The sequence below is a fragment of the Dendrobates tinctorius genome, unplaced genomic scaffold (genome assembly GCF_039654945.1).
Source record: "Dendrobates tinctorius isolate UK_male_01 unplaced genomic scaffold, ASM3965494v1 ptg000103l, whole genome shotgun sequence".
Classification (NCBI taxonomy): domain Eukaryota; kingdom Metazoa; phylum Chordata; class Amphibia; order Anura; family Dendrobatidae; genus Dendrobates; species Dendrobates tinctorius.
Genome location: NW_027361771.1, coordinates 12316361 through 12332012, shown reverse-complemented (window position 1 = coordinate 12332012; position 15652 = coordinate 12316361). Strand labels below are relative to the sequence as shown.

At 47.0% G+C, this 15652-nt stretch overlaps 1 protein-coding gene across 5 annotated transcripts in view; it reads right to left on the bottom strand.

Moving 5' to 3' along the window:
- CCDC40 (coiled-coil domain 40 molecular ruler complex subunit) overlaps window positions 1-15652 on the bottom strand; it is a 71192-nt gene that overhangs the window by 19643 nt on the left and 35897 nt on the right. For all 5 annotated transcript variants that reach the window (XM_073588075.1, XM_073588074.1, XM_073588078.1 and 2 more), the window contains exons 10-13: window positions 15047-15290; window positions 13068-13250; window positions 12483-12728; window positions 9079-9292 (exon numbers count right to left, since the gene is read on the bottom strand). In XM_073588075.1, the coding sequence (XP_073444176.1) occupies window positions 9079-9292; window positions 12483-12728; window positions 13068-13250; window positions 15047-15290 (887 nt within the window). The remainder of the gene's footprint in view (window positions 1-9078; window positions 9293-12482; window positions 12729-13067; window positions 13251-15046; window positions 15291-15652) is intronic.

Sequence of the window (15652 nt, the reverse complement as noted above, 5' to 3'; positions counted from 1 at the left end):
CTAGGTGAGCGGCTCTGGACTGTGGTCTAAGGGGTAAGATCTCTTCTTGCAGACAACGATATACTGCCTCTGGCATGCCAAAGTAGGCTTATTTGCTGTGCAATGTTCTTCTGGGAAATTTAGTATGCAAATTATGTCTTCAGAGAAAAAAGAGGACTTGAAATTAGTAGACAAGAGAGAGTCAGGGAGCTTGCAACCGTTACCAATCAATTCCACATGAGGCTGAGTTCAATGCATGCAGGTGAGTGCCGATCCCGCTGGTAAGCACAGCCACAATATGGAAAAAGAAGGGATGATCAGCTGATATGATCAAATCAGAAACCTTCATTTGGGGTGTCAAGCCATATTAAAATAGTAGGAAAACCTGACGCGTTTCAGGCGCGATAAACAGCGCCCTTAGTCATAGGATACAAAGGAAGACAAGTCATGTGTATATATACAAAAAAGGACCAATCATAGAATAGCATTACAAAATTGCATTGCTATGCACCAGGTGTATGTTATGTTGGCATCGTAAACCACAAAAGTGCGGACCTGCGCAAAGGAAAATGGACATATGCAATAGAAAAAATAAAAAACCATAAATGCACAAAAAATCTTTGTCACCAGTAGATATAGAATAAATAATTTCTGAAATTCATCCCATTGGGGTGCTTAGTGTTTAATTTCAAAATCCAAAATGCTTACCTCGTAGTGAGGAGCTTTACGTCTATCAACTCTACGAATGGGATTTTTCCATGCCATAAAACACAAAATCTGAAACATCACAATTGTGTATTTTGACAAAGTGTCTTTCCCACTATTTTAATATGGCTTGACAAATAAAGGTTTCTGATTTTATCACATCAGCTGATGTGCCGGAGATCAGCCCTTCTTTTTTCGGACTTGAAGTCAATTTCTCTTGCGTTTTTACCTGTGTTCAATAGAAGGCACTGCTTTGGAACAGCGAACATGTGCTGCGTCCAAAGTGCTGCTAGTTTCAGATCGTGGGCACCTGGCCTAGCAGAGTACTATAGGAAAGCAAGAGGTAAGGTTCTGGATGGTAGATATGTGTCAGTAATATAAGCTGTACCAGTAACAACACATGGTTACTGAGAGAGTTTAATGTGAATAGATTTTGGGCCCGGGTTTTTGGAGTAACTAAAAAGCTGGCTGGGGGAAAAGTCGATCCAGTCCAGGGTTTAAAGGCCTATTTTGCAGCAGCTGAGTTAGCTCAGCAGTGTGAAGTGTGTTGAGAATCAATAAAGGCAGAGCTGAGGATTAGGATGATTTTCAGAGGGATGTGCTGGAGCCAAGCAGAGGTGTTTGCTTGGTGAACACGTTTAATAAAAGTGTGAGCTGCTGCTGGAAATACTGAGGTTTGTGATGCTGCCAAATTTATGTTGTTTCATTCTGACTGAAGAAAAGGACTGTTTAAGTTATCCAAAATAGTAATTACGGCACGCCTGTAGATGATGCCCAAGTAGCATGTAAATCTTGTAGAAAACCTGGCACCAGGTAAAGGTGTAAGAAGATAATTTTATTGTGTGCAGGCAATCCAAAAATAAAGAGCTTTCAGTCATATAAACCACGTTCTGCTTATCCAGAGTATTTGATATTCCCTGTATCCTTGTGCACACGGCAATCTGTCTGACTGATGAAGGTCATTATATGACCAAATGTCTTATGTTTGGATCGCCTGCACACAATAAAATTATCTTGTTTATGTTATCCATTGATACTGAAGGAAGGCAGTTTTTGTTTTGGAGCTGTAAAGTTTATGATGGACAATAATCTACATGCTGTTTTGATATAAAACCCTGTTCTACATGTAGCCAAATTTCTCCCAAAGAGTGTTAACCCCTAGAGTACATATTTGGAATCTAAACCATTAGACATATACATGGGCAAATATATCAATACTGTCCAACTTTTACAGTGCAAAATTAAGTTAGATGGTGTTAAAATGCAGCAATGTTGTTATTAGTGGTTTATGCTATTTGATAAATCCAGAACAACATTATGCTTGCTATTCTAACTTCACATCACCTCGTAGCCGGCCAAAAAAAAGGAGATTTTTGTGTACTCACAGTAAAATCTCTCTCTTAGCCTCTAATTGGGGGACACATAACCATGGGTGTTATGCTGCTGTCCACTAGGAGGCGACACTATGCATAATCTGAAAAAAGATGAACTATGGCTCCTCCTCTGCAGTATACACCCCTGGACAGCGTCAGCCTTCTCCAGTTTTGTGCAAAAGCATTAGGAGGAACGTAGCAATAACATAACCATGCCTGTAAGAAGGCTACCATGTACGAGCTCAAAGAACAATATGAGAACTCAACCGTAACAACGGCCCGTAAGGGCAACAGGGTGGGAGCTGTGTCCCCCAATTAGAGGCTAAGAGAAAGAGATTTTACTGTGAGTACACAAAAATCTCCTTTACTCTGTCGCCTCATTGGGGGACACAGAACCATGGGACGTCCCAAAGCAGTCCCTGGGTGGGAAGCAATGGACGAATATTGTGCTAGCAGGTCCCTAAATTTGGGGCACTGCCGCCTGCAGAACCAGTCTACCCAGGCTCGCATCCGCTGAGGACTGGGTATGAACACTGTAGTGTTTCGTAAACATGTGTAGGCTAGTCCAAGTGGCCGCCTTACACACTTGTTGTGCCGAAGCCTGGTGCCAAATGACCCAGGAGGCCCCTACTGCCCGAGTAGTGTGCCGTGATACCGGCCGGAAGAGGGGAACAGTTAAGTCGTTAGGCCTCATGTATGGTGGACTTGATCCACCTGGCAAGGGTAGCCTTGGAAGCCGGCAGTCCCTTGCGACCACCTTCCGGAAGAATGAAGAGGGAATCAGACTTCCGGAAGGGTGCAGTCCTGGACACGTAAATCCGCAATGCTCTGAAGAGGTCAAGCGTATGCAGAGCCTTCTCCACTCTATGAACCGGACAAAGGGATGGCAGCGAGATTTCCTCATTTAGGTGGAAGGTGGACACAACCTTTGGAAGGAAGGATGGTACCGTTCGGAGAACCACCTTGTCCTGGTGAAAGGCTAGGAAAGGCCGTCTGCAGGAAAGTGCTGACAATTCTGACACTCTGCGTAATGAGGTGATTGCCACTAGAAAAACCACTTTCTGTGACAGAATGCAGAGTGGAACTTCTTTAAGGGGTTCGAAGGGTGGTGCCTGCAATGCTGTCAGGACCAGATTGAGGTCCCACGTTTCCAGTGGACGTTTGTAGGGGGGAACCAATCGGAAAACTCCCTGGAGGAAAGTCTTTACTTGCGGTTTGGTAGCAATGCGCCTTTGAAAAAGGACTGAAAGTGCTGACACCTGACTCTTAAGCGAGCCTAGGGATAGCTTGGCGTCTAGGCGCGATTGAAGAAAACCTAGTACCTTCGGGAGGGAATAAGGGAGTGGGACTTGTCCGTGAGATTCGCACCAGGAAAAGAAAGCTCTCCACGTATGATAATATATCTTGGCGGAGGCTGGCTTCCTTGCCCTGATCATGGTCGCAATGACTTCCGGTGAAAACCCTGCCTGGGTTAGAATCCAGGTTTCAAGGGCCATGCCGTTAAATTGAGATCCCCTGAATTCTGATGGTAGAACGGACCTTGAGACAGAAGGTCGTGACAGTCGGGTAGACGCCAGGGGGTGTCTGCTGTAAGTTGAACGATGTCGGCGTACCATGTACGTCTGGGCCAATCTGGCACGATGAGGATGGTTGGAACTCCCTCTTATTTGATCTTCCTCACGACCCTGGAGATCAGGGGGATGGGTGGAAAAATGTACAGGAGTTGGAACTGGGACCAGTCCTGGACAAGGGCATCCGCTCCAAGCGACTGCGGGTCTTGTGTCCTGGCCATGAAATTGGAGACCTTGGCATTGAGATGGGATGCCATTAGGTCCACATCCGGGGTTCCCCAGCGTTGACAGAACTGGTAAACAATCTTGGGATGGAGAGACCACTCCCCCGAGTCCATTCCTTGCCTGCTGAGGAAGTCGGCTTCCCAGTATTCTACACCCGGAATGTGGACCGCAGAGAGTACCGACCTCGTGTCTTCCGCCTAGTGGAGGATATGTGCCACTTCTCTCATCGCCTGGGCGCTGCGGGTCCCACCTTGGTGATTCACATATGCCACAGCCGTGGCATTGTCTGACTGTATCCGTATGTGCGAGGCTGCAAGCAAGTGATGAAAGGGCTCTCAGTGCCAAGATGATGGTCTGGATTTCCAGGATATTGATGGGCAAGGTCGCTACTCTTGGTGACCACTTGCCTTGTGCCCTGTGATGTAGGTGCACCGCCCCCCAGCCTGTCAGGCTTGCATCGGTGGTCAGGACCTTCCATTGACCTGAGAGAAAGGGTTTTCCTCATGCAAGCGAGGTTGGCCTGAGCCACCAATGCAGGGACCTCCTGGTTGACGACATCAACCGGAACTCCCTGTCGAGGGAGAAGGGATTCCTGTCCAAGATCTGAGTATGGCTAGTTGAAGAGGCCTGAGGTGAAACTGGGCAAATGGCACTGCCTCTATTGCTGCTGCCATCCTGCCGAGGACTCTCATGGCAAACCGGAGAGATCGGGGAGGACTGCGGAGTAGTGTACGAACTCCCAGACGGATGGCCAGTGTCTTGTCCTTGGGAAGGAGCACCAGGCCCCTGGAGGTGTCAAATAACATTCCCAGGAAGGTTAGAGTCTGACTCGTGGTAGTCGACGATTTCTGTAGGTTGACTAACCATTCCAGATGACTCAGTGTGTCTATTGTGATTGAGACACTGACCTCGCAGTCCTTGAAGGTGGAAGACTTGATGAGAAGGTCGTCCAGGTATGGGACGACTAGAATGCCTCGAGTGCAGAACGTCCATGGTGGTTGCCATGACCTTGGTAAACGTTCTTGGAGCCGTGGCGAGTCCGAACGGAAGGGCGAAAAACTGGTAGTGGTTTTGGTTGACCGCGAACCTGAGAAACCTTTGATGGGCGGGAGCAATTGGTATGTGCAGATATGCGTCTTGTATGTCTATGGAGGCAAGGTATTCTCCCTGCTCCATGGATGCAATGATGGACCGGAGGGACTCCATGCGGAAATGACGGACCCGTACATATTTGTTGAGCTGTTTTAGGTCTAGTATGGGCCGAACGCTGTCTCCTTTCTTGGGAACTACGAACAGATTGGAGTAGAACCCTCGGAATCTTTCATTCGCGGGAACCGGCACCACGACTCCTGCCTGAAGGAGAGAGGAGACCGCTTGGTGGAAGGCACGAGCCTTGTCTGATGGTGTTGGAGGGATAGAGCGGAAGAACCGGTTCGGTGGAGTGGAAGTGAAGACACTATTTCCCTGACCCACCTGTCTTCTGCAATAGGCAGCCAGACTTGCTGAAAGAATAAAAGTCGCCCGCCTACTGGTGGGATGTCTTCCGGAGTTCGTGAGTCATGATGAAGCAAAGTTCTGAGGTTTTCCTCCCTTGGGTTTCGCTTGGCCTGCTTTCGACTGCCAAGTCCTGTCCGGTCTCTGCGCTGTCCGTGGGTTGTCCCTGCGTGGAGAGCGGTTACGGTTTTGCGCTGGGCGCGAGACGGACCAGCCCGAAAAATTCCGAAAGGATCAGAATCGTGTCTGGTTTCTTCGTTTAAACGTGCGTTTCGGTTTTAGTTGAGGGAGAGAGGTACTCTTACCCCCAGTGGCATTGGCTATCATGGTGTCCAACTTTTCGCCGAAAAGCCTTCCAGTAAAGTACGGAAGATGCGCGAGGGACTTCGAGGCCGCATCCGCTTTCCATTCTCGCAGCCAGAGGATACGCCGAATCGTAATGGCGTTTGCCGCTATCCCCGCTAGACCTCTTGCTGAGTCTAGGGCTGCATGAAGCATGTAGTCTGCTACCACTGCTATCTGGACCGCTTGGTCCGAGAGCCCGGCATTTGAAGCTTGAAGACCCTCCTGTAGTTTTTTGGCCCAAGTGTTGTGAGTTCATTTTTCCCTTCACCATTGAGGTCTGATGAACTCCCTCCTCTGGTGAAGGAAGGTAGTGAGACTGATTACCAAACACCTGGGCAGTTAGATGATAACTGGGTGGCTGGAATTGAGGACTGGATATAAGGCTGCCGACGCCCTTCTTCCTGGCTGGTGATTTTCCTGCTGGATTCTTGGAGACCAGTCTGATTCCTGCGTCTCAAAGCTAAGTTTTTCTGCTCTGCTTTGTAATCTTCAGTTTTGTTTTTGTTTTGCCTTGTTTTTTGGGAGTTCTGCCATCCCCGGCCGGGGGTGAGCTGAATTCCATTTTTGTCTCTGATCTGTTGATCTTTTGCTCTGTCTTCAGAATATACCTGAGTGCTGATATAGTCTTTTGAAGCCTAGCGACTTCAGGGCCTGTTTTTCCTATCAGTCGGTTGGCTCATTTTGATAGGGTTTTTGCGGATGGCAGACAGCAGCTTTCCTATCCTGTCCTATGTAGTTAGCTTGGGCCCCATCATTTGCTCAACCTCTCTTTCTATCTGTGTTAGTGTTTTCATCTTGCTTCACCGTCATTATATGTTGGGGGCTGCCTATTGCTTTGGGGTCTGCTCTAGGGCAGTTTAGTTTTTCCCCTTTCTGTCTTTAGGCTATGTAGCTCTCCGGTTGTGACCGAGGGGTCTAGGGCACCATAGGAACCCCCCACGGCTACTGCTAGTTGTTGTGGATAGGTTCAGGGGTCTGCAATCCGATAGCTGGTATTTTGTTTTTTCCTCCTTCGGTGACTCATCATAACACCCAAGCCAGGATGGCCTTGGCCGCCCAAACTGAAGCGAACGCAGGGGCCAGGGAGGCCCCACCTGCTTCGAAAATGGAATGAGCCATGCGTTCTACTTGCCGGTCTGCTGCGTCCCTGAGGGTTGAGCTGTCTGGCAGAGAGAGTAAGGTCTGCGCTGCTAGTCTAGATACCGGGGGGTCCACTTCGGGTGTATATGTCCACTGTTTGATGTCTTTCTGTGAGAAGGGGTACTTCGCTTCCAGATATTTGCGGTTGGCAAATTTTTTCTCAGGCTGCGAAAACTGTTTAGTAAGTATCTCCTGAAACTCATGGTGATTAAGGAAGACCTTAGGTGGTTTCTGAACACTTTCGATACAAATCTTATGTTCTGGGGCTTCCGGGGCTGGCTCTGAAATTTCCAGCACCCGATGGATGGCACAGATTATGTCCTCAACTAGCGCTATATTGCTAGGGGGAGAAGGTACCACAGACCTCTCCGTTTCGTTGTCTGAGTCGGAGTCACAGATGCCTTCCGAATCCTGTGTATCGCTAAGGTGATCCCTGGTGGGCGACCTGAGGCGGGGATCCTCTGTGGTGGGGGATCTCTGTGGTGACCTGCATTGTCTGTCTCTGACAGGGGACTGCCTAGGAGACCTGGAATGACGGTGTCTCTCCCTGGAGGGGGGGGGGATTGACCTTCTGCTATAGGACGACTCAGGTGAACGTGACCTGTGGGTCCTCTTACGTCTGTGAGAGTCGGAAGCAGCATGTTCCTGAGACAAGCTGTCCGTTTGCTGGGTAACATTCATAGCCGGGACCCGACCCTGCAGAGCTTGCAGCAATGTGGCGGTTAAATTATCTATGGACTGTGTCATAGACTGTGACATCTGAGTATCCCATTCCGGCGTGGTATCTGACACTGAAGCGTTGGTAGGGACTCCCTGGGGTTCTGACCCAGAGTTCTGGATGCAATCCCGGCAGTGCGGATACGTACTGCCTCTGGGGAGCGTGGCTTTGCAGGCTGTGCAGAATGCATAGAAACATTCCTGTCTGGTTCTCTTTCTTGAGCCCGGCACAGTGCACAGAGGCTGGCTATCAGGAATCCTACAGGGGTGGCTACGCAGAGGGAACCCACAGAGAGTCTTATAGGAAGTATGGATTCACAGCTGAGTAAAGAGAACCCAGCTGTGAGCTTACCCCACCAGTGTGCCCCTAGGTCCAGCGCCGACAGATCCCAGTTCTGTGCCCCCAGGAGACTGCTGTGGTTCTCCTCTGCTGGAGGCGTCCGTTATCAGGATGTCTGCAGCCCAAAAAAATGGCCATTGGGACGCTGAGGAGAGTAAGGAGGGGGCGGAGAGCTGAAAAGGGCGCGCTGGGCTATGTAGAAACGCCCCCTCTCTTCCTCGATCCACCCCTTCTATGACACTATAGAGTGTCATTTGAGTCATCCGGGGGGCGGGGAAAAGGCGGCGGCTTCAGCTAGGCTGAAGCCGCGGTCTCAAGAGAGGCCTGATGCCCAGGAGGGCTCCAGAGCGGCGCGGTAGTCCGGGAGGGGGTGGGATTTGTACCAGACCCCCCCCGGAATGGGCGACTGGCTAGCGGTGGGGGCAGCAGGGGTAGCGGTTCCTGTTTGGGGGGTCCCTGGAGCGCCATGGAGCCGCTGCTGCTGCAGAGACAGGGGAGCAGAAAGCCCTGTCTCTGCTGTGCCATGTCTGCCTGCACCCTCCCCCGGCCCCAGCAGGATCCCATCAGCTGGTCTGAGGTCCCTGAATGCTGCCTGTTCTCCGGCCCTACCTGAGGTGTCTCAACCTAATGCCCCCTGCGGGGGATCAGGGAGGGTGCGCCTGTCACCATCAGGGGGTCTTCATCCTCGCCTCAACCTCAACCCAGACCCCAAAGGGGTTGGTGAAGGAGGGGGGTCTCAACTTCGGACCAGTACCCGGGGGACAGGGGAAGGAGCGACATGGGGAATAGCCGTCTCCACTTCAACTGGGCACCCCTAAAAAGGGGGCCAAGGAAGGAGCCATGCCGGGAGTCTCGCTGGAGACCCACTTTTCTTCATTTGTATTCCGGACGAAAAAGGAAAAGACGGAAGAAAAAAAGGTGTGCCTCCTTGCGACACTAAGCAAAAACTGGAGAAGGCTGATGCCGTCCAGGGGTGTATACTGCAGAGAAGGAGCCATAGTTAATCTTTTTTCAGATTATGCATAGTGTCGCCTCCTAGTGGACAGCAGCATAACACCCATGGTTCTGTGTCCCCCAATGAGGCGACAGAGTAAAAATCATGTAAGAAAATGTTTGGTGCAAATGAATCCAGAATTGGACCAGAAATGTATTGCTGGCTTGGCTAGAGTTACTTTATATGGCTACTCACTTTCTGTGCGGACTTTTCTCTGTTGTAATATAGTCAGTTCTCTCTGTAACATCTCTACTGAAGCAGCCTGCTCTTCTCTCTGCTTGGTCAACCTGACCATCTCTGTCTGCAGCCGGAGCCAATACTGCTGGACTGATGCAATTTCCAAATTACATTCTTCTATCTGTTTGGTCAGCGCAGTTATCTGGATCTCCAGGGGTCCTAGTTCTTTACCCTTCAGACAAAAAAAAACATAATATAATAATATTCATACAATAGAAAAAAAGGTCAGCACTATTCGCGGAAACAGGATAAACACATTGGGCAGTATTCACACATGTGCGCAATATTATAGAGAGCTAAAATGAAGCACATGAAAAAGTAGATTGGCACTCACCATGCAGTATGACAAAAAGCATCTATTTTTAAGGTACCTTAAGAAAGCACTCTTTTTATTTACCCCTTAACTATGCAAAGAAAGTAGGTAGCTGCTTCACTATTCTAGGTGGCGAGTGCCAATCTTCCTTTTGATGTGTTACATGACTTTAATATAATGTAAAATAAGTTAAATGTATCACCGGGATTTATATTTTGCAATGCCTACTTGGACTTAAACGCTTGTACCCCAGATTGCTGCCAAAAATCAATACAGTTGTGAGAAATAAAGTGTTAAATACACTGTGTTCCAAATTATTATGCAAATGATATTTTTCTCTGATTTTCCTAAATAGTTGGTACAAATGACAGTCAGTCTAATAAAAGTCATCACCCGTTAGAGTATACATCAAATTTTAGTGAAGAAACCTCCCAATAATAACAGTATAATCTCCAAAATGAATAAAAACTCAAATTGCACTGTTCCAAATTATTAGGCACAGTAGAATTTCTAAACATTTGATATGTTTTAAAGAACTGAAAATGCTCATTTGTGGAATTTGCAGCATTAGGAGGTCACATTCACTGAACAAAAAGGATATTTTGGAGTTAAATAGCTTAACAGGCCAAGTTACATGTTAACATAGGAACCCTTCTTTGATATCACCTTCACAATTCTTGCATCCATTGAACTTGGGAGTTTTTGGAGAGTTTCTGCTTGGATTTGTTTGCATGAAGTCAGAATAGCCTCCCAGAGCTGCTGTCTTGATGTAAACTGCCTCCCACCCTCATAGATCTTTTGATGATACTCCATAGGTTCTCTATAGGGTTGAGGTCAGGGGAAGATGGTGGTCACACCATGAGTTTATCTCCTTTTATGCCCATAGCAGTCAATGACTCAGAGGTATTCTTTGCAGCATGAGATGGTGCATTGTCATGCATGAAGAGGATTTTGCTCCTGAAGGCACCTTTCTGCTTTTTATACCATGGCAGACAGCTGTCAGTCAGAAACTCTATATACTTTGCAGAGGTCATTTTCACACCTTCAGGAACCTTAAAGAGCCCTACCAGCTGTTTCCCCATGATTCTGCCCCAAAACATGACTCCTCCACCTCCTTTCTGACGTCGCAGCCTTATTGGGACATAGTAGCCATCCACCAACCATCCACTACTCCATCCATCTGGACCATCCAGGGTTGCTCGACACTCATCAGTAAACAAGACTGTTTGAAAATTAGTCTTCATGTATGTCTGTTGCCCACTGCAACCGTTTCTGCTTGTGAGCACTGTTTAGGGGTGGCCGAATAATAGGTTTATGCACCACAGCAAGCCTTTGAAGGATCTTACACCTTGAGGTTCGAGGGACTCCAGAGGCACCAGCAGCTTTAAATATCTGTTTGCTGATTTGTAATGGCTTTTTAGCAGCCGCTCTCTTAATCCAATGAACTTGCCTGGCAGAAACCTTCATCATTCTGCCTTTATCAGCACAAACATGTCTGTGCTCAGAATCAACCACAAATATCTTAACAGTACGATGATCACGTTTAAATTTTTGGGAAATATCTAATGTTTTCATCTCTTGACCAAGGCATTGCACTATTTGATGCTTTTCAGCAGCAGAGAGATCCTTATTTCCTAAATTCCTTGAAACCTGTGCCCTGCTTAATAATGTGGAACATCATTCTTAAGTAGCTTTCCTTTAATTGAGCTCATCTTGTAAATTATCACAGGCATTTGAGATTGATTTCAGTAATCCAAAGAGCCCTGATACACAATACCATCTGAGTTTATTTGAAAAACAAAAAAATAACATCTTTATGACACTTAAATCCAATTTGCATAATAATTTGGAACACAGTGTAGTAATGAGTGAATTTGTTCGGGTCACTGCTTATTCAGCAAGCTATAGCGCTTACCGAATAAGCTGCAGAGGGAACCCGGATAGATGGAGTGTGTCGGCTGATCAGCTGCATCACAGTCACAACACATGCATGGAGAGCCTCTTTGTTGTGACAGTGACACATGCAGCTGCAGAGCCGAACAGTTGATCAGCCGGCACGCTCTATGTATCCGGGTTCCCTCTGCAGCTTATTCGGTAAGCGCTATAGCTTGCTGAATACGCAGGGACCCGTTCAAATTCGCTCATCTCTAGAGTAGAAGCCATAAGCAAATCAGACTGATAGAGTAGTGGGGGAGCATGTCACCGGACTCAACATGCCCAAGCCCACCAATCTACATTATATTTCTTATGACTGGAAAATTGAATCTCTAGAAAAAAAAAGTAGCATTTTTATCTACTATATAATCGTCTAATTCTGCGGCGCAGAGAGAGAGATTGATTCTAGAATACCCGATGCGTTAGAATCGGGCCACCATCTACTTTGAGCATAATTGCCTAGAGAGCCATTTAACTAATTCAATATGTAAAATATACATAACTAGGCAATCCCTGCATGTTTAGTGGATGTCTAACAGCCTCGACACATGCGGCCGCGCCAACTCAAACATCTCACTCGAGCATGGGCGATACTTGGTGCATACCCAAGCACCCGAGGCAAACTTGCGCAACAAGCACTTGCGCTCATCACTAATGCTTACAGAACCTCTTAAAGATAGATATGGTGCTAATTAATTTGCAGTACCCGGTTCAATAGTCAAGGAAATGGGAGGGGAGTCCTGCGAACCACTTACCTGCTGGCATCCCAGGTTCCTTTCTTGATTTGCTAGCCTGGCGTGAAGTCATTGTTGCGGCATGATGCACATGTGACATCACGTTAGGCAAGCTAAACAAAAGCAGAGCCGCTGATTCTGGGAAGTGGTTCTCAGGGCTCCTGTCCAATAGCCACAGATTAGCAACCTGGCCACTGGACCGTGTCCTAAAAATTGATTTGGACTATCTGCACTTAAAATATTTTTGGTTTAGATCTCAATATAGTCACCCGTGGTGACTTAAAATGACATTATGGAGAATCACATATAGATACATAATATTTTTCTAAATATTTTATGTAGGGAAATATACTTTTCCACGATTTTCTAAAATGACATACCCCAATTTCTGCCAGAGTTGTCTCAATTTGCTTGCTGTATAAATTAATGCTGGCTTGCTTCCTCTCGATTGCCATGGTACGCTTTGCAATCTCGCTCTGGCTGCGGGAGATCAGCTCATTGGTGGTATCAATTTTCTGCTCCAGCTCCGCCAATGTCCTCTTTAGAGCTTGGATACGCGATGAGCTGTGATTAAGCTCCAGTTGTACTTGAGCAGTCTCGTTCTCCATCTTGGTATAATCGATCTCCTGTATAAGCAGAGAAATATACACTATAAATTGCAGCGTAGTCTGTGATCGGCAAAAGGAATGCAATTAGTAAAATAATGATTAAATAATTAAAAAATCCTTCTGTAAAATAAAATGGTTGTAGCAAGTAACGCTACGTGGGCATTACCTGATAAAGCGATAATGCAGTAGTACAACCTGCATGGAGCACACTTATATTGCTACGCATGGAGAATCAGAATTGTGAGCAATACTTTTATTCTAAGGTGACAGTCATAAAATAATCCGCAGGGCACAACAGCTGAGAAAATGCCAACATGGGCAGAGGCTTCCAGCTGTCGTTACACTGACGTCACATACCAGCTCCAGCTTTCTTCTTTGCAGTTTCTCAGTCAGGAGGGAGGAATATTTTGCAGCTTTGTCAGATGTCATCTTTTCTTGAAGCTTTTCCATTATCTGAGTTTCCAGGGTTCCTTTCACTTGGGATTCCTTCTCCATTTGCTTCCGGAGAGAGTTGAGCTCAGTCCAACGTCCAGCTCTTTCCTGAAGAGAGTTCATAGTGGGTTGGTAAGGGGTAAATCTTTATCATTTGTATTAAAGTAAAACATGCAGCAATGACAGTAAGACAATACAAGCCCCAGTTTAAGGGGTTGTCTCTTCTTGGTAAAACAAGCAACTTTTCTATTTATCTCTTATTAAAATTCCCCTCTGTTCCCAGTAATGGAAGGATATTTCCTTCTAGCCTACAGTTTGTTGCCTATGCTACCCGCCACCTCTGCAGTCTACCAGAGGTGGCAAGCTCTATTCTTTAAAGCTTCCGAGCTGCCCAGATCACAGCTTCTGTCGTCCCGAGCGCCTTCCATGTTGCAAGAGGCGAAGCTTCCTCTGCTTCCAGCATGGGAGAGCGCATAGTCTGGACCAGCAACTCACCTCTGCCGCCGGGCAGACCTGTCAATCATGAAGAGCGTACCGCCCACTCCCAAGAAGAAAGCTGTAGAGATGTGGCCTCCTCATCAACAAACCTGAGAAAGTCAGTATATCTGCACATGTCGTGGATCTGACACAGATTTTCAGCAGAATATCTACAGACAAATCTGCATTTGGATTTTTGCCACAAAATTCAACCCATGAATTACAAAGTACGAAATCGGCAAATCCACATCACAGGTCAATTTCTGTGCAAAGACATCGGTGACGTGCAGATGAGGTTTTTTTTTTTTTTTAAATGTCATCTACCCAGACTGTTATATTCTATGGATTTTCTGCATTCAAATCTGCCTGGAAAGTCCACAGCAAATACCGTTCATGGCTACACTAGATGACCGTTATCCGAAGTAGCCGACTTCAGAGCCAGAAATGTCCGGCAGGGTCTTGGTCTTCTTTTCTCATTTAGGACACACATTTCCACCCCATACATGTATGAGGAGGGTCATAAGGGATAGCTGCCGGCTGAAGCCCCAACCTAATTGTTCCATCCATTGCCAGATGCACAAGGAGAGGCTGCCACAAACTAAATCCAGCTCCATTATGGCCTGGCAAAGACGGATATTGGAGTAAGAAGTTACATGCAGCAATGAAGTGCTCTCACTACCCACTTGTACTGTTCTACCCAAAGAAGTGTGTCAGCTTACAGTGAATCCATTCTCTCGCATGCGAGAATCGCAGAACAGGTGTGGAGAAGATGGAGAACTTAATTTCTCCATCTTTTCCATTGTCTGAGTCTGCACTCGGATGACATCTGCCTGCAGTCTGATGTTTCACACCTACCCATAGGCTTGTATGGTTGCGCGTGATCAGAACTGCAGAGCCACACGCAAATCTGCACTGCCCCATAATATAACATTGGTCCGATGAAACATTGGATAGCAGTTATACGAGTATCTGAGCGAGCCCTAATACTACTGTTGTGTCTACTGGCAGAATAACAAGAGACCATGCTGTGACTACTAGATGGAGAAGGTTGGTCCAAGTGTACTAGGGGTAGAAGGACCTGATGGGATAGAGGGCACAAGTTGGCATGCAGTACCTATTAGAGGATAGAGGTGACAGAGGCATTAAGCAGAGGGGGAAACCCTGGAAGGAAGCCGACTTTGCTGTGACTACTTGGGAAACTCCATGAGGCTCTGCTGTGTGTCCTGGAGTGGATGGTGGGGTCACTACTATAAATAAATAGTAATGGCATCGGATGAATTGATTCCGTAAAACACCTATCCCTCAGTGACACTTATGAGGAGGTGAAGAACTGAATGACTGCTCTCTGCTTTCCAATTGTACGGCCCACTACTCATTGAAATTGCTTTGATTTCGTCATTTTCAACACCATGTAGAAGCATACGTACTGTGGTCACCCGGCTCAGCGCTTGCTCGGTCTCCTCCAGCATACGCATGTACGTGCCGAACTCTACTCTCAGTGCCTCCTGCTTAACCTGACACTGAGAAATCAGTTTTTTGCTCATGGCAGCGTCACTCTCTGCACGATTAATCATAAAAGAAAGTTTCTCATGTTTTTCCTCTTCCTTCGTAACAGACTTCTTATAGCCATCTATCTCTGTCTCCATGGAGAGCAACTCCTGCTGTGCCAGGCTGAAACGGGAAAAAAATATAGCAACTATATTAATTGTTGACAAACAATTTGCACATTTTCTGCATCCGTCACCCGTCAACCCCATCGATCAACAGCTGGAAGTACACTGCGGACCAAGCTGGGATAGCAAAGCGCCTTAAAATGTATAGTGGCAGTATACAGTATTGCAGCTCAGTTCAAATCTAAGTTAATGAGCTGCAGTACCCCAAAACGGCCACTACACGGTGTAAAGAGCTTTGTTATCCTGGCTCTGTACATGACATATCTGGCTTCCCAGGAGCGGCAGTACACGAGAACGTCCACTGCACGGTGTAAAGAGCTTCATTATCACGGCTCTTTCACGGCTTACATCTGGCTGCCC